Source organism: Sitodiplosis mosellana, unplaced genomic scaffold (assembly GCF_009176505.1).
Source record: "Sitodiplosis mosellana isolate CC-2019 unplaced genomic scaffold, AAFC_SMos_1.0 Smas_scaffold_6226, whole genome shotgun sequence".
NCBI lineage: Eukaryota > Metazoa > Arthropoda > Insecta > Diptera > Cecidomyiidae > Sitodiplosis > Sitodiplosis mosellana.
The window spans coordinates 15537678-15557796 of NW_022601467.1; the positions used below are offsets into that span (position 1 = coordinate 15537678).

Here is a 20119-nt window from a genome sequence, read left to right on the forward strand (position 1 = left end):
TGTGTAATGTAGCCAATGTGTGCAATACTCATAAACATGCTCGTGAAGCAGCCAGGCAAACAGGCGAGAGCAGGCTGACTGGCAGACACAAGGAGATGGAGTCGCCTGCTTGTTCGTATCAAACACAACCAAACCAACCAACCAACTAACGAACGAACAAACGAATGAACGAACGGAAAGAATGAAGAAACCAAATAAAGGAAGAAATAAAATGAGCTTAATCATATTGTAATGCTTTGGTTATGAACATATCCAATAACAAGTGCGGCATATAGACACTTAAGCTCGGCTCGTGCAGAGGCACCGCCACTACCGCTGCCGACACAATATTGAGAAAGAGAAGTGAGTAGCAAGAGAGGCAAGAGAGACAGAGTATATATGTGTGTGTCGCATATGAGTTCACCACATCAATTGCTTCATTTCAATATGTGCAGCATGTGAGGAGAGCTTGTGTGAGATTCTTTGTAATAAGGTTGTCAGCTAAATTTATTATCCTGCAGGCTTAAAGAATAATGTGCCGGATATTGTGGTGTATGGTGAGAAGTGTGTCGCTAAGCGTATTTTTCATGCTTTGCTCTTGCTGAGCCACAAGAGAACATGTACGAAAAAAATACACATCGCACACGCGTGGGGGTATGATGTAGCGCGTGAGAGAGAGAGAGAGAGAGAACGAGCAAGCGGGTGCAAGAATGTCAATAGACATAGAATTAGAGTAAGAGCGGCATTTGGCTTTTGTGTGCGCTTTTCACCCAACGATGCGCGGTCGATCCTTCTTTCTTTCGTCCCATTCTCGGGCTTTGTAAAGAGTGCAGAACGTGCAATTCACTCATTATTTTGCTATTCTTTCAAAAACGATAGATTAATAGCTGACATAGTTGAACTGCTAACTGAAATGAATGCCAAGTCATTTCATATCGTTCATGGTGGTGGTGGTGGTATGGCATGGCGTTTGGTGTGCATAGTTTTTGCGGTTTAGCTCCTTTTCGTGGTGGGTTTTTCTTTCTTTGTCTTTCGCTTGTTCGTTCGTTCCGTTCGCTATGGAATCCTAATGAACAAAACCGAAGCTGTGGAACGCTTGTAGTCAATTGAAATTGAAATAGGAAATGCCATGGTATTCATTTCAGTGGCATTAGGTTTCTCACCGGCAACATATACACAGAAAAACATTTCAAGCGTACCGTTACAAGCACTGCACATTGCTCCAATGCAATATCGATTATTATGTAAGCTTTTCTCGGCATTTCACTTTGTTTCTCACTCATTCTATCTCTTGCTTATTTTCTTTTTTCTGTCGTCGGCCGATCGCACGGTATTTTTCTTCGATGCACTTGTTGGTGGTTCTACAACATATTATTTGTCGCAACAATATGTCCATTTTTGTTTCTCAACAAGCCATTTTCTGCCATTGATAACGTACAGATTCGACAAATACCATCCCTTAGATTGCAGACTAATCTCATTTTATGCTGAACAAGCTGATGAAATCGCATTACACATATAAAACCATTTGAACGGAGAAAATCACTTCAAATGTATTATGTACATTGGTAGCACCATCAGCTGCTGTTAATAGTATTGTTGTTGGTACCGATGTTGTTGACGATAATTCCACACCCGAATGCCATAGCTAGAGTTATTCGAAGCATTTTTGTATACAATTCCTTAATTGATAAATCGTTGTTATCTCACCGTGGCAGCAAAGAGCAATATACCATAGGCGACATCTCTTCGCGTAATACTCAACTCACCCATTATACTGCTTTAACACATACCGCTCAATTGTGTGTGAATGAGTGAGTTCATTATTATTTGAAAAGATGTCGCCTGTGGTATATGTACATGCTGTGGTTGTTATGTTACTGTTGTTCTTTACCCGAAAACGAAAAGAGAAAAATGTACAACAATGCAAATGTTGTATTTCGGTTGATTAAAAGTTTGCGTTTGCATTCATAGTTGAATCGGTTTAGGGCAATGTCATGGTGGTATATGGCAAGGCAATTATCAAGCTGAAACCGCTGACGATGACCGAGAAAATAAGTTTTACACCAAAAAAGAAACAACATATGTATCGCTGAGCATAAAAATGGGAATACAGATCTGTTGCAGCAACAACCGAACATAAAATATTGTTCCCAAAAAACGTTACATGAATTTCCATCTAACGCGAGTGTAACATGAGTTGCACTAGAAACAGTATTAGCTCATGTTACACTCGCGTTGGATAGAAATTCATGTAACGTTTTTTGGGAACAATATTTTATGTTCGGTTGTTTCTGTAACAGATCTGTATTCCCATTTTTATGCTCAGCGACATATATACAGTACAGTAACAGCAACAAAGTTCAGGGCGTTCCGAAGAATTTTCGATGAAGACGAACCAGAACTTGTGGTCTTACTCTATAAACAATTTCTTGACTTTGACTTTAATTAAACTTGTGTGTACAACATACGACACTGTACGTTTACCATCGTCACATGAAAGAATGAGAAACTTTTTCGGAAACACATACTCTAACTTACATGTATTGAAAATGTTTTCATTGCAATATTAATGTTGAAAAATGCTCAAAATGAACAACAAATTTCAAATCGATCCATTCATAGGAATGATTTTAATTATTAATTTTAAAACTTTTACATGCTTAACACTTGCATCAGGGGCGACCAAATACGTAAATAAAAACATCATTAACTATGTAGGCGAATATAAAAGCGTAAAATATGAACTTGTGAGACGAAAATTATAAAATGTAAAAATATTTGGAAATGAAATTTCTCCAATATTTTACACCCATACAGGCATACTAGACCTAGTATACTCACCGAATGAAATCCTATAATTTTCATGAACAAAATGTGAAAACCCAATTCACTCATATTCATTATGATTTCCATTACAATTAGCTGACAAAACAATATCAAGTGAAAATATTGAAAAACAAATAGGAATTGTAGCGGAAAATCCATTAATCAAGTTGCCTGTGTGCAAATGTTTGCAATCATCAAAACTAACGACAGCTATGAAAAGCTCGAGAGATAGAGAGAGAGAGAGAGAGAGAGAACAGGAAGTAGAGAAAGAGAAAAACATGAAAATCGGTACAAAATCGGTACAAAATTCGGTGCGGAAAACTATTTTGGTGTAGAATATAGATTAAAGGTGGATTGTTTCAATTTTGTAGATGCGTCGAGTTTGTGTTATCGTCAGAGCTCTCATTTTGTATATGCCTAAATTTTGAGCTTCTAGTAGTTGCTATTTATAGGCAATAGCTGTTAATATATTGTAATAGCAGCTACCGAGTTCGCAGTACAAAATTCCAGATTTAGCATTCCCGTAGGGAATGAGTACTGAAGGACTTTACTTCCAGAATACATTGGACCAGGTCGGGTCCACCTACTCCACAAGATTCCAGCTCAGCCAATATTTCAAAAGTTTTTACTAGTTTTGTTTTCGGCTTAATTTAAAAAATAGCGTTCATGAAATATTTGCGGAGCTGGAAGTGAATCTTGTGGAGGAGGTGAACCTGACCTGATCCAATGACTTCCCAAATCTGGAATTTGGTAGCTGCTATTTCAATATATCAACAGCTATTGCCTATAAATAGCAACTACTAATAGCTCGAAATATAGGCATATACAAAATGAGAGCTTTGGTTATCGTTGCTGTTTTTGCTGTCGCTTGCCGAATCAAATGGGGACGAGTGAAATGTTTATCGTCAACACATTCGTACAAAATGCAACGCATGAACACGCGAAAGACTCAATTTTTCCGAATGGATTCAATGGGTTTGCCTATGCAATGCAAAACCAATCATTGGACAATGTATCCACGGCAAGTGAAGCATTGCGCCAGTTGAGCGAGCAAATACACATGAAATAAACAGAAATCTCATTAAATCTTAGCCGTAATCACGAACAACACTTGCAATTGATGTGAAACTTTACAATTTTTTCCACGCTTGTTTGCCAACCAACTCCTCTCCCTTTGCTAGAAGCAAACGACTGGGAATGTACGACTGGGAATTTTGAATTCCAAATGCGCGCACCGGCAGTCCCATACAGAAGCTGTCAAACGAACAGTGCCACACATTTCAACGGCAATGTTTGACAATGTGAGCGAGACGTAAGTGCGTCCACGGTCGTACTCTTTGCACTACGAGCATGCGTCTACACTGGTGCTCAATGTTTGGACGCACTTTAGTTTGCAAATAATGTTATTGTTATTGTAGTGCTATCCCTGTGCAAATGCGCTAAATTCCTCAAAAATTAATTTGTTACAAGCGGGCATAACATTGATTAAAAATCGAAACATTATTTTCGGGTGAAAAATCAACCAAATTCGGATTATTGTTCATCAGAGGTGTTGTCAATTCGTCACGTAAAAAAGTTATATGGAATTGATAAATGAAACTTGAAACATGGTGAAGATTTGAACCGAAAAAAACAACACCGTCAGAAAATAATCATTCTATTCTTTTGGCCCGGTGTTGTATGGAAAACTCAACGAATACATGGAAAAATTTCGTTTTTCTTCTTCATTTTAATAAATAATTTACATATTTCATGTTTCACGAAGCATTTGCCTATGCTCGTTTTTTGCCATTCGAACCGAATAATACTATTATATTTGCAAATGCAGCGTCGTCGTTTACATGCCGGTGTAGGAAGCCGGCGGGAGAAAAGCACGCGCCCAAGATGAAGTGCCATCCAAAAATAGTATTGAAAGCGATATATTGTGTAATAATTTCAAGAACATAAAAACTTTAAAATGAACAATGGCTGGCAAAGTGTTTTGCAATGTAAACGCGCAACGAGTGTCGCTATGAAGTGGTAACATTGGAAAATTCGATGGTTGAGAGAACACTCGCGCGTCGTCATATATACAAAAGAATGTGAATCCCAATTTTTATGATATGCTTTCCAGAGGAATCCCCATCGCTATATTTATGAGCTAATTTATATGTAGATGGAGTAGATAATACTACAATAAGTATTCCATTTTATGTCAACTACAAGCCTGATCGAGTGACAGAAACACACTAAATAACAATCAACAATGAGATAGAGAGACAGGGCATAAAAAAATACGACAAACATTTTGAGCCCTTTCCGATGCTCTTCGCTGGGTGAGCTGAAAATTCGATAAATCATCGGACAAATCATGAGCGCATATAATGCGCATACAACACACGAAAGAAGAAAAAAAAAATTTTTTACACGATTCCAATGTGCTGTAAATCGATATGTGATTTGTGTGGCGATGACAGATGAGGCGATTTCGAGAGTCAAAAATGAGTACGAAAATTCATGCATTGATTACGCATATTGACAACACTCTAATCGCATGATTACGTTTGATAACACGCCACTTAATTATATGATCTATTTGTCGGCGAATGCGAGGTGACGAGCTTCATGGCATTACCATTGGAATAGAGTGAGACCCATAATAATAAATCGACTGCTAAAATATTGAAATATCACTTGATGTGTACACTCTTCTATATTCGCGGAATTCGCAAATATCGAATCGCGAAAAATATCGGACTGAATTCGAAAAATGGAAGTTTGATTTCCTTATTCCGATGCGTACAATAGATAGATCGCCAAATTTCTGGTGATTTGATTTTTTTTTTATCAATGGTTGTGATTAAGTATTCGCTGATTATTCGAAATAAAATGGTACGACATAAGAGTTTGGCGTTGTGGATCAAAGCCAATTTTCCTGAATAAACAACAATAAAACCGAAATTCATCGCATTGCACGAAATTTGTTGCGCTGTTGGCTTTTGACGAAGAAAATCGATGACAGCAAAAAAAGAATCAAATGAGCAGCGAGTCCGTGAACTGAAATCAAATAAATCATATGAAAAAAATGGATTCTTCCGATTTCAGATGAGCATCACATATCGAGAGAGAGAGAAGAGTACGATGAATGTGAAATATCATTTGGTGCGATAATATCAATATACCAACCCGAAACAATCATATGATTCGAATATGAGATTCATGAGTTACCGAAAAAACGCGGTAAAACACACACATATACGCAAAAAACGGAAACCATGAAGAAAAAACAAGCGATAAAAAACACTCAACGGAGTGTTTACATTTGTTTACTTTGTTTGTAAGCGATCGAGTGTGTATACTTTACTTGATTTTGTGATTGGATTCCTTACGGCCTTTGTATTGCGTTCGCTTATTGCCTGTGGTAATGACCTTCTCTTTGCGTTATATGCGAGTTTTTACAAAGGAAAATAATATTTCCATTTTTACTCGGTTTATCCGAGTTTCCAAAGAGAAAGAGAAAAAAAAACTGTCATTTTCGTCATCGTTGGTGTCGTCGGTTGCCGATTTTATTGTTGATATTTTCATATTTTCTCTCTCTCTCTCTCTCTCTCTCTCTCTCTCTCTCTCTCTCTTCTGCCTTTGGTTGTCGTGTGCTGTCGATGTTTTAACAACATCGCACAAACCGAACGCGCATCGAATGAAAATATCGATTTTCATATTTCTTTGATTTTATGTGTGACTCGGGCTTAAATATTATTACACATTCCAAGTAATATGGATGCCATTTTCGTACACATACAACATACCGAGCAACGACGACCAGAAAAATGGAAATGAAAACGACCAAACTAAAGAAAAGGATGGAAACTATTACACGTGATGAGTGGATGGTTCATTCAAATGTGATACGCTGCTACAAATTTGCTTGTTGGCCGCCGTTCCACAATTACATATCGCCCAGAAAGTTTTTCGCTTACTCTCCCGCTCTATCTCTTCTCAAGCACCGGAATCTTCAATTTTATCCGTCACATAATTTTCTTTTTTATGTGCCAAACCAACAAAAATGGTACTGAAAAACTTTTCTTTAAAAAAGAAACGCACGCACCGAGCCAGCCGTTGTATGCAGACAATATATTGAGATAATTTCAGCTAGCTATCTGAACGCTTTGAAAATGATTCAGCCGCTAAATTTTATGCGTTACGTTTTTTCAACGCATTTGCAGTACAAAAATGTACATCACAATGGAACTCTAAGATGAAATCTCATCTCAAATTTCATATCTCATCTCAGTGCCGGAATTCTACGACATTTTTGCCAAATCCGAATCAGAATCGGAATCTTGCTACAAAAAACAATGAAATTTATTCTTCTTAAATCACCGTTCCAACTTGGAGTGATTAGTTCTTTTTCATATTTGCCGAATGAATCCTCGAAACTTACCATTTTAATTGAAATTATTCTGTCAACTCAATATGAAACCGAATATATTCGGCAAATATGAAAGAGAACTAATCACTACAAGTTGGAACGGTGATTTAATAAAAATGGATTTCATTGTTTTTTGTGACAAGATACCGATTCTGATTCGGATTCGGCAAAAGTGTCGTAGAATTCCGTCACTGAGATGGGATATGAAATCTGAGATGAGATTTCATCTTAGAGTTCCATTGTGATGTACATTTTTGTACTGCAAATGCGTTGAAAAAACGTAACGCATAAAATTTAGCGGCTGAATCATTTTCAAAGCGTTCAGATAGCTAGCTGAAATTATCTCAATATATTGTCCGGTTATATGTCGTCCAAAAATAGTATACAAACTCGTTCGTGTGGAGTGTGAGCAGAGAAGGAGTTTTTTTTATTGCATATATGATTCCACAAATCGATTGGAATACGGAGCGAAATGCGTGACGCAACATCTTAATGCGGATAGTTTCGTACCAATAATCAGTATCTGTGTTTTTCCGATAAAAAAGAATAAGATTTCTTCGTTGTCTTCGTCGTCGTCGTCGTCGACAGCTACTTCAACGATGAAGAGAGGAGGAAAAAGAACCCCCAAATTCTACCAACAAAATAACGAGTCATGTGTTTGATTCATTCGTGCATTATCAAGCGTTTGACGTCGATTTGGTTTCCCACGCATTTCTTTCTCTTTTTTTATTGATTCTGATGAACACCATAAGTTAAACACGAACTTGTTGTTGCCATTTGTTGTTTGTGTTGTAATCTCGATGTCAAACAAAATCCATAAAATAAGCGCTTTCTCATCAACCAATCCAACAAAAAAAAAACATATAAATGTATGTATACAATGTACATCAAACCGAAGGCGGAGAAGAGGGAATAAAAGAAAGAACCATATATTCATCCAAAAGCCATAATAAATTGGATTGATGTATTATTATAATAATAAAATCGTCACAAATTTCTGGATGAAAGGTTAAAAATTACATGATCCGTTCAGTTGATTTGATATACAATGTGAAGCATGGACTTGAATGGGGCGCATTTGCCACCTGACACACGATGTGACTGAATAGGCTTATCCGTAGAATATCCTCGCACATCGATTTTTTTTATTGAATCGAATGATCGAAGTAGCATCCAAATAGTGCTAAATTGCCGCGCTCGAACCCAAATTTTCATTCACTTATTTTTTTCATATTGAGATGCTGGTCTCGTGTTTTCTTCGTATTTTTATTTGGCTTCTGGTCGGTTTTCCTCCTTTTTTGATCAAGCATCATTTTTTTTGGGAGAACATGCTCGGTGTGATAGATGGACACGGAGTGGCTATTAAGATGTTTGCCTTTGTCAACGATTAGATAACGAAACATCACTAATTTATTTACAATTTGGCACTATTTGATCTAGTTCATCCGGTGTTTGGTGTGTGTGTGTGTGTGTGTGGCGATGAACGATGCGCTTACCTGTCGCCTCGTTAGTAAGGAGAAGAAGAAAAATGTACAAAAACAGAGTGACCGTACAGTCGACAATATTATCATGTTTTATTGAAGAGTGAGCCTAACCTTTATCTTAATTTTGTCTCAGTTTGCTCTTTATTCATTTGATTGCGTGGTTCTCTATTTTTGCACAAAATTCGAGCGAGCGAGTGAGCGAATGAATGAGATGGAACATAGTTGAATGTAGTTTCGTGTGCTGTAACAGTAAGCCAAGAGAGAATGAAATCAACCAAGTGGGAAAAAGTATGTGTGTATACATTGCCATTGAATGTGATAATGTTACGAAATACGATCGACACAGAACAAGTTACACAGAAATCAAGAGAAACAACACGAAAAAAAAATACACACTGCAGAAAGATGAGAACCCGTTAAGGAAAATCAAATAATAATACAATAGAAAGAGATACAAAGTCCAAGAGCTTGAGACAGGAGTAGAGAGAAAGAAAAATGTCAAATGAATAAAAGTCGTCTATCGTTTCACCGTTTCACAGCGGCAGCTATTATTTATTCTCAGTCTTCTTCTTAATATACACAGACAATTTAAAAATGAATGGATCTACGCATTTTTTTTTCTACACTTACCATACTGATTCCATGCGATTGTGTTTCGCATAATCCTACGATTTGTGTAGTGTCATTGATTTCTGTTTACAGCTCTTATGCTTATGCTCATCATTTGAATCGTTTTATGCGTGCTATGTCTCTCGCTCTCGCTTTCTCTCTCTATCTCTCTCTCTCACACCTTCTCATATTCCATGTATTTACTATGTGAGTGATGGCGTTGTTCTGTTCATGCAGACACATAATATATGTTTTTTTTTTCATTTTCCATAATCAAATCACCCGATTGACAAACTATACATAAATGGTGCCGTTCTACGCATACGGCCCATTACGAACTCACCGCCATCGAACATATTTTTCCCAGCGATTTGCATGAAAGTTATTATACGAATCTCAACACCACATCGAACAGTCCTTTTTCCAACTTAAATACACTTCTTTTTCTTTGAGCCCATCTCACATATAGAAAATTGAAAGTCGTCAAGAGTCATCAGCTTTTTACACTCTATATTATAAGCTCACTAAAGAACTTCTGGATCACAGTCAAGTTGGCGTGATTGCGTGTATATTGGGTTCTTATCCTATACACCGTACAACACATGTTTTCGCACAAGAGAAATTCCAATGGCGTTTGTTAGAGGACCTCAAAACAAACACTTCTGCATCATTAGAATGTCCGGAACCACGTCTAGATTTTTTTTTATCGATTTCGGTAGTTCTTCTGGGAACCTGAAAAATCAGCGGAATTTTCTTACACTCAAAACATCGTTTTTTGCACATTTCTTGGCTGGTATTTATTGAAAATGATTAAAACGATTGAAACTACAATAATACATTGAATTCAACCTATCTGGTGAGAGCTATGAGGCAAAATGTCGAGAAAATGGTCTATTTTTCCAGTTTTTCGACCAAAGCTCGAGCAGTATACATTTTTTTCACTTACTGTGTTCGGCAATATTGTAGCCAGAGTATAGCTGAGCAATACTCCTGAACATTTGTGACCGGTACTTAGTTGAAAAATTGAAATTTAAATCGAAAAGGTCATGGTCCGAAGATGTTACAATTTAATGGATTATGCTGGTCATTTTTTGATTGAAACTTCAATTTTCCGGATAAGTACCAAACACTAGTGTTTACTACGGTCAAAAAGGGAGTATTTAACACGAGTTAGTATAGTTTTTCATCACCCAGAGTTGACCGGAGCCATCAAAAAAAAAAACAAAGTTTAAAACAATTTAGTACTTTTTAGTACACTTTTAGTACTTTTTAGTACTTTTTAGTACTTGGCCTGAAAATTTCTTGAGGAGTACTAAAAAGTTTCTTCAGACACTATTGCTCTATTTTAAGCAGTTGAGAAGTTTCAGGACTTCGAAAATGCACAAAAATACCGTTTTATAGCGAAAAGTGATTTTGAGCCAATAAAGTGGATTGGATGTTGATTTTTCGAGTTAATATGTTCAGGAGTATTGCTCAGCTATACTCTGGCTACAATATTGCCGAACACAGTAAGTGAAAAAAAATGTATACTGCTCGAGCTTTGGTCGAAAAACTGGAAAAATAGACTATTTTCTCGACATTTTGCCTCATAGCTCTCACCAGATAGGTTGAATTCAATGTATTATTGTAGTTTCAATCGTTTTAATCATTTTCAATAAATACCAGCCAAGAAATGTGCAAAAACGATGTTTTGAGTGTAAGAAAATTCCGCTGATTTTTCAGGTTCCCAGAAGAACTACCGAAATCGATAAAAAAATATCTAGACGTGGTTTCGAACAAACTAATGATGTAGAATTGGTTGTTTTGAGGTCCTCTAACAAACGCCATCGGAATTTCTCTTGTGCGAGAAAAAAAGTTGAAATTTGTCGAACGGTGATATATATCGAATGGCATGCTAATTCTTTGGATAAGTTTACCACAGAAATCAGCTTGTGCACATGGTTTTACCCGATAGCAACATTAATTTGAGAGGCTGTGCATGTAAAGTAGCAATCGAATCATTACAACTATGTATATATCAGAGAAGAAAACCGATCGATTTTTTTTTCTTCCAAAAATGACATTCGATTGCCCCTGTTTGGAATAATTCTATTGATAATTGGATTTTTGAATAGCATTAGACTGTAATTTCCGTACCCTGAGCTCTGATTAAAAGATAGAAATAGCTCAACACGAAGAACTATTATTCTCGAATCTATGTTTAGGCGTTTATTCCCAAAACAAAATCCAATCACATTGACTGAACGAAAACAAAACAAAAAATATACGACTCCAACTAAGTATATGTTAATGCCGAAATCGGAGCGAACCTTTTGTATATTTTATATGGTCGTAAAGTTATTGAAAGAGAAATATCACGGAATGTGTCACTCAAAATCGGCATATTAGCTGTGGTTTGTGTATGCGTGAGCGTTGAATCCTTTATTTCTCTCTATCAACAAAAACCTATATCAATACATATCAGATACGTACAGTAGAACGGTTCGATTGGAGAACCCAAAGTTCTTGGCTCTGCTGAAATAGCAAAATGACACACACTTAACCAATTGACACACAGAATAACAACGAAAATTTCAAATGAATCCCAGTCCCACGTTTTAAAAAGCACACGCGCCGACCTGCACGCGATCTGTCAACCTAAATTTGAATATAAGATTATAAATATGTCACTCGAGCCTCGACTCGAAAATGATTATTTCTAGGATTATTTCTGGTAAAAGATTAATGTGAAAATGAAAATGACCTGGCAGCAAAGCCAAATCCCACATCGTCTCTAATGGTTCATAAATACGGAGCGCGCGCGCGCACACACACACACACACACACACGTCACAATTTCGGTAAATATAGAGCTGGCGCTATGAAATTGAGATTTGCATGTATCATTAGTCAGATACTTTATATGCACTCAACATTCCAAACCAATCTCTGTGTATGTGTATCTACTTTTTGGTGGTGCGATGAAAGTGAAAGTGTGTAAAATCTTCACAGTTCACACTCCTCACCCCGTCTTTGTCGTCTGGCTTCTCCTTAGGCAGGTGGAAAAGTGTAAAGTGCTTACGGTTTGACGAGTATTGCGTTAAAAGGCGATTCTAGGTGATTTACCTTATTTATGTAAAACATCTTAAAACGGTGTAGGTTATAAGTTATACCTTTGTCGGTGTTTTTGTCTCGTGGCGTGGCAAAGGTGGCAAAAAGAAAAATTATTTCATATTTTGTTAGCTTTTCAAAATTTGACCATACATATACATACATTCACAGCCATCAATTTGGTTTGTTTAAGAGCGCAATTTGCCCCGTTCGGTCGACGTACACTACGACTAGTTAATTTGAAATGAGACACGATTCGGAAATATGCATACGTCAGCTATGTTGACTATCAGTTGGAATGTGGCTGAAAGACTTCCGAAACGTGGCAATAATCGTATTTTGGGATCACACGAACTTTTCGATAAAAGGGTGGTGGTGTGTTGGGTGTTCAAAATTGAAAATGTGCCATGCTCTTTGTCGTTGTTACACAAATTTCCCGGTGAAAGCTTCTTCCAAACCACGGTCACATTCCACACTTACCATTTTAAATGCTTAACTGTGCGTGACAACTAAACTCCTGTTTTTCGTCCATTCCAATCTGAGATACACTCACTCAAAGGCTAGAAATACGATTAAAAACGTGAGTTCGCATTGATTTATGCTGAACGGCTTTCGGAATTGTCTATTTTAGTGCGAAAAGTTTAAGAATTTCTCTCCTTATTTTCTAGCAGTAAAGTGTTGCTGCTGAACGAAAATGGCAAGCAGCCAAATTGCACGGTTGTGCGACGGAAACCGAATATGCCATTGCGCCGCGGAAAAAAAATAAATATCGCTTCTACGGAAGCCGACTTTAATGCCAATAATTATGTAACTTTCTAGACGGAATGCGGCGATGCGATATTAAAATTGTTTCGAAGTACTTCAACGAAATCATCTGGGCCTGATATCGCCCGCGATGTTGAATAATTTTCGCTTTTCGTCTCAATAACGATTGCTTCTGGCATTATTCGATTTTCATTATTACATTGAAATTCGCGTGTAGCTGGCATTCAGCAGCAGCAGCATAAACAGTAGTAGGAGTAGAAGTATTTCCATGATAAGCATTAATAGTCATTTATTACGCGAAACGGTACAATCAAAATGCAAATCGTCATGATGACACCGTTATACGGGCTCTTGCGCCTCCCTCTCTACATTTTGTAATGTCACGATAGGTTCGAACTAACAATAATTATTTTAATCCCTTTTTGAATAATTTTGCTGTTGAAGAAAAGTGAGATTATGTTTCGTGTTATGTTCGGCATGTTTTGAATTTTCTTTTTTGCGCAATCAGCCAAATTCGAAGTGTTGGCCTTTGCATTTCGATTACGAACCCTTATTCCGGGTGGAGAAATGCTTGAAGCGGAATTGAGTGCGACGAAGGAGGACGAACAAAATATGTTCCAGTTCCGGTGTGTATTTTTTAATGGTTTGCTCCCTCTCTATCTCTCTCTCTTTATTTCTCTCCATTCATTGCCTTGGCGCGCAGTAATCGAATAAGTGGAAATGTGCATGAAATATCAAATGCATACGTATACATCGTCTTGAACGATGGCAAAAGCCAACTCAAACGACGTTCACCAGCGATATTTATTGAAGAAGAAAAACTTTGTTGCGCTATCAGAAAATATAGAATGATTGGTGTACTTGAGGCAGAAGTGTTGAACGCACTATTCGAAAAAGGAAATGGTTGTGCGAATTCATTTGATAACATTAAATTTAAAAGTGCTGGCACACAACGCATCTCTCTTTCGAAATCAAATACAGCGCTGAAAGCATTTGCCTAGGGGCTTTTAAGTCAAAATATACATTCGTATTTGTGTGAATATTTCGTGAATATTGCATATAATCCGTGTATATTATTCACCATATTCACAGAATATACACAGCATGTAAAAAATATGTGTTTACGGCAATGTCGAATCTTTGTTACCGATCGTGAATATGAGGTGTATATTTCATGAATATCGTGTATATTCCGTGAATATGGTGCATATTTTGCCAGTATTGTGAATATTTCGTATGACTGTCATCTATGGTGTATATTTCTTGGATGGAATATACATGGAAGCCCCTAGGCATTTGCATTCACGTCTCTTTGGCATTCGTTGTGAAAAATTGGCTCCATTCACGCGCGGATACACTTGTCCTGAGATTAAAGATAGCAAGCAACACAAACAACGACACAGAAAGGGAGGGGAAATGTGTGTATTCCTTCCGAATCGTTCTGTTCGCTTGCATTTCTTTTCTTTTTCTTTGGTTTTGCCATAAACAAATTGCCATTTATATTTGTTTTCGATTCGCTTTCCATAATGTGGAAAGTCACGGTTAGCGGAACCAATGATTGTCGAGCTCAATTACGAAACGCACAGACATAAAAAAACAAAGACACTTTTCGTGAGAGAGAAAAAAAAATCGAGAAAAGAGGCGAAACGATGAGATCCGAGAGGCAGATCAAAGGAATGAGTAAAATGTTCCATAGACAAGTGTCTATTGAAACATAGAGCACTACGTCTAATAGATGAACTAGACCATCTCAAGCACAACACACCTTCAGACACTTCTCCTTCACCCGAAAAAAAAGTAACAACGTCGAACACAAACGAGAAATTTATTTCGCTCATAGTCAAATGGGAATTACGTGCAAGTAAGAAAATCAACCACCATCGACCATTTATATATCGTTATCGACAGCATACCGAATGAAAAAAATATACACTAGCATATCTCTCGAACTTTGTTGGCATTATTATCGTTGGAGCGCATGAAAGGCGTCGCATTAAAAGGCATCTTGTGAGTACTCTTTCTTTCTATATGGGTGTTTGTTGTGTTCTTGTCGCCGTCTCTATTTGAACAGTGTGAATTGCATCGGTTGATTTTTGCATTTTGTTCTATAGTGGCGTAAATGAATATAGCGGCATTGTTCATGTTGTGCTTGGCTGGAGAAAACGGCGTCAACGAATATTAAGTCTGGTGATTTTTATTGTAGTTGTTGTTCTATTACGGGGCTGGTGGTGGTGGTGGTGGTGACGGCGTTGACAATATGGTGTGGCCAGGCCAGACACACCAACATTTCAAGTTCAGCCCAAGATTATTCGCCAAATTTATCGAAGGTATTTGGGTAAGCATCACGTCGTCAAAGCTATTATCGAATTCCTCGAACAAATTTTCCTCATATTTTTTATTAGCATCATACACAAAATTTACTCTTTGCTTCAACGCGTACTCGTCAGTTCAATTCGAGTTTATACGCCGATGGGCCTTTTTCCTCTATGTACAAATGATGTTCACATTTGCTATATGATGCGTGTTCACGGCAGCTAACACACATGCCCACCGACAATAAAAATGATTCAGTAACTTTTCACAGAGAAAGAGAGCAAGAGCACAGAAACACTCGACCGTGTACCATGCGAGATGGAAAAGCAACAATACAATGAAAAATAAATCAGGCATTCACATGAATCAAAGCGATGAAATGGTGTAAGAAGTGCTAATAGCAAAAAATTAGACGAAAGTCAGTAATTGTTTGCAGTGACATTCGCGTTCACTCCAAAAAAAAAATTGAACGAAAAAAACCTACATATAAATTCAAGACAATGAATTGCGCGAGCGTAATGGCGTGGGAAAACGCACCGAAGTGAAAGTGAAAAGAAATTAAACGGTGTAAAGTTCCAAACGAAATCACATTCAATCGCACTCATTTTTCATGTCATTAGGGCAGGTAACATTGCCCAAAACGCAGATTGAAAGAGGGAACGTGGGTGGAAAAAGAGCGATTTCGGGAGAATTAAATCGGATGTATTAACATCTACAACGAAAGATTCAATGGAATCTGGTGTCGAATGTGAATTTGCCTTTTTTTTCCTCCGTCGCTCGACCAAATCTTTGATCCAAACAAAGAGTGAACAGGTACCTCCTCCGAACAAAAATGATATGAAAAGGTTTTTTTCTCTGTCGATAAATTGACTGAAAAATCACCAATCAACAACAACAACAATTATGGACACAATGACCTGTGACGACAAATATTTCCTGCCAAACGCACGACAATGCCAATGAACTGCTTATGAATTTAGTCCTTTTCTTTAGCTTCAACTTCTCTAGCCAGGTATTCTAAACAGCCGTTCCGACAAATACACGTGAACGTAACAAGAGACTCTTTGTCAGAATATGTGTATTTGTGATGTGTAAAACTTCGACGAATTTAATTTGCAATGGAGAATGAGCAAAAAAAAGAGTCGTGCCTCAAAGTTGGTGGCATTTCAAGCAGCCACAGTTCAACAATAGCAGCAATAACAACAACAAAAAAGGAATCAATCTTCGACTCTTTGTGTAATGTGTACCAAACTAAACGAACCAGTACAAACATACCATTTCCAAACCAGTTCATCTACTCGATATTCTCTTGTTGTTTTTTTTGTTCTCTCTCTCTCTCTCTCTTTTTCTGTGTTTGCCTCTCCATTCATTTTCAAACAGCCGACCGTTTGGGTTTATTGCTTTGCTGTCAATTTGAATTTCTGTGAGACACACGCAACCATAGGCACTGTAACTGAAAACAAATGTTTTACACATGTGTGCGAGGCAAAACATAACGCATACCATTGAGAATACGAAATAGCATAGTACCAGCCTACATCTGTCTCGTTTGTGCGACGGTTGGCAGTTGAAGAAATCAAAGCATTTTACTGTATAAAGAGCGCATGCTGAGTCGGATTACAGCGAACGTAGTGTATGTGTGAGAATGAGAGAGAGAGAGAAACTAGTCGCGTTCGAAATTCAGCACATTGTGTGTGAATGGTCGAAAGTGAGGGGAATATGCTGTGTATATGTGTGCGTGTGTATTGAGTGTCTGTGTGTGTGTATGAGTGTGCATGTTTTTGTTTTGTTCGGTGTTAAATCGTACGCGCATTGAAAGACATCATTTTCAACGTTTGTTGTGTGAAAGCCGTACGAGTTTTAACTTCATTTGATTTTGAGCGCTTCAAAATAAAATTGTGTGTGTTTTCAACTAGCGCTTATTCTTAACGAATATTTTTATTTCATTTTCCTTGAATTTGAAAACAAAAAACCTGATAAACTGCAGTTTCTTTGCCAAATTGTATATCTTCTATACGGAATGTAGTTCATTGCAACTGTGAATATTGTGTTTTCGGCATTTTTATGGTCAAATCAAAGTGGTTTTAAAACGAAAGAAGAAGAAGAAGAGCAAACAAAAATGACAAGCATATGAGAGTTGGAGAGTGTCAAATACAATGCACAACTTTTAGTTTATTGTGTATGCAAAATGTCAATTTAAAACATTTTAAGTGCAGTTTCTGTTGGAAATTTGGTGAGTTTTTGTCTGTTTTCAAAGTCTTTTATCCATTGGCTTTTCAATGAATTTTTATGAAATAGTCAAATCAATTCAATACATTCATTATTATGAAAACTCTTTCTTCGAACAGACGACGAAAAAGAAAAAAAAAACCTAAAGATTTACAAAGAAAGAAAATGTGCTTGGGCCTACCTTCATTGATTTAGCTTCAAAATAATTTGTGTATTTCTTCTCATATTTTTTTTTTTGGTGGAGTAACAAATGGAGTGAGAATTCTCAGCGCGGTAGTGAAAAGACGCGAAACAAAAGTTGAATGAGCAAGTGGTTTGAACGAGCATTATGTGATCAATGCTACTCATATCCATAAAACAAAGATCCGCAGTGATAGTTGATCGTTTTGTGTTCGTCTTCTTTTTCATTTTGTCCCGCATCTTTGGCTCTCGCTCCGTTTGTATCTCTCACCCATCGATGAAACAAAAAAAATCCGATGGAGAAATGAAGACATCAATTCCTAACTGTTAGTTCCAAGATAATGGTGGAAATAAGATAATCGATGATTCAACGCTTCATGAATCACATTTGTGTATGGATGTGTGTATGTAGAATAAACTGCAATATTTCAATGTCATATGGCATCGGCAACGATTTGGTAGAGAGAGCCAAGAGAGAGAAAAAAACCAGAAGTTTTATCTTTTATATATTCAGCATAAATTATAGTTGTTGCTTTTAAAGTTGACACTGAATCATTGCGGAGAAAATTTCTCAATCGATTGAGACACATACTCACAGGCCATTATATGCGATAGCCATCTCTGTTTGTTCGTAGCCAATTCTCTCTCTCTTTCTCTCTCTCTCTCTCTCTCTCTCTCTCTCTCTCTCTCTCTAATTTAACATCCCAATGAATATTCAAATGATGCGTCGTCGATGTCTTCCCAGACCAAGCGGATTTTTTCCAATTTCACATTTTACAATCGATTTAAAGATCTTTACAATTTAGGTTACTAATTCTTTGGAATAAATTATCAACACATTTTTTGGGGCAAAATGCATTCTAATGCGAAATCAGTTGACCACCTCAATTGAAACTTCAATTAATGTTATACATGCTCATTTTGTGTGATTGACACTTTAATGCTGTCAAACCGCACAGTTTTGACGACTATTGACTGGAAAACAATAAGCAATTGATTGACTTCTTCTTGAAGTAAATTATTTCTATAGAAGACTTTCTCGTTGAAATTAACAAACGAATTTGCAATGGTATATATACATTATATACATTCTTCAGCCGAGTGAACGCTTGTTAAACACACAAAGAAGCGAGAGAGAGAGAAAATGAAAGAACAGCGACGACGACGACGACGATGGCAAAAAAGGGAAAAGTTTCCATTCGGAATGACATTAAGCCGGTCACAAATATGACACGCTCATACTGCGTTGTTTTTCTTTCTTTCTTTCTTTCATTCTTCAGAGAAATTTACGTGAAGCACAGCGCCGAGAATTTGTTGATTGGAAAAAGTATGTGTGTGAGTGATGTGATAAAAGCGCATATGGATGTGCATTCTCTTACATAAAAGGTCGTTCGGCAGTGCCAACGGTGTAAATTTTCACATTTTTTCTTTCGTTGTCGGTTACCATTCACCTCAAGCTGATTCTGTTGTGCAATTACAGTGCATCTCCGATGTTTGCATTTCATTGCAATTTTCGTTTTGTTTACTAGTGGTTTAATCAACACATTCGAAATCAACAACAATAGCAACAACTACACAATCTGTTTGTATGCCTAATACCGCTCAAAAAAATACGCTGTTGCGCCCGCTTCAAAACCGAAATAAATTCGAAAAATGTTTATGAGGTGTTTAGTTTCGCATTTGTTTTGATTTCGGATTGCACAGTGAACTCAATTCCGATTTCACTAGACCGCGGTAAATATAGTGAAGTCGGTGTGTGCAATTCGAAAGTTAGCATGATTACATGTTACCGTTGTAGACTGGCAAGAGGCAGAAAAACGAAAGAAAAAAAATGCATCAAAACGCACCATACACATGGAGGTGGGAATGATTCTTGTACCCGCCGAGATAATATGTCGAGCATAAAAACGAAATGCCCTCAAGAATGTAATCAAATCATTCACTTTCGTTTGGCTGCAATAAATTGTGTCGGACAGCATAGAACGAAAGAACGACCGAAAAAAAAGAACAAACTGCCCTTTTCGGACCTTCAATGATCTTGACCATGTGCGACGCGTTTAATCTATGAAAATTTCATGAGCAGCAATTTACACATTGGGCCGAATAGTGAGAGAGAGAGAGAGAAACACAAAATCATCAATGTGTGACAGGCGTTGTGTCAAGTACCATGCTTTGAAACATAAAGGGAGAGAGAGAGAGAGAGAGAGAGAGAGAGAGAGAGAGAGAGAGAGAG

The 20119-nt window shown here is 37.3% G+C and overlaps 1 protein-coding gene across 4 annotated transcripts in view; it reads left to right on the forward strand.

Annotated features, from left to right (window-relative positions):
• The window catches only part of LOC129578170 (uncharacterized), a 110730-nt gene that overhangs the window by 68996 nt on the left and 21615 nt on the right, over window positions 1-20119 (forward strand). Inside the window, exon 1 of one of the 4 annotated variants that reach the window (XM_055466344.1) lies at window positions 17261-17710. The exons of the other annotated variants lie outside the window; for them this stretch is intronic. Within the exon in view, the coding sequence (XP_055322319.1) occupies window positions 17608-17710 (103 nt within the window). The 5' untranslated portion in view covers window positions 17261-17607. Of the gene's footprint in view, window positions 1-17260; window positions 17711-20119 lie in introns of those variants that run through there. 4 annotated transcript variants of the gene reach the window in all.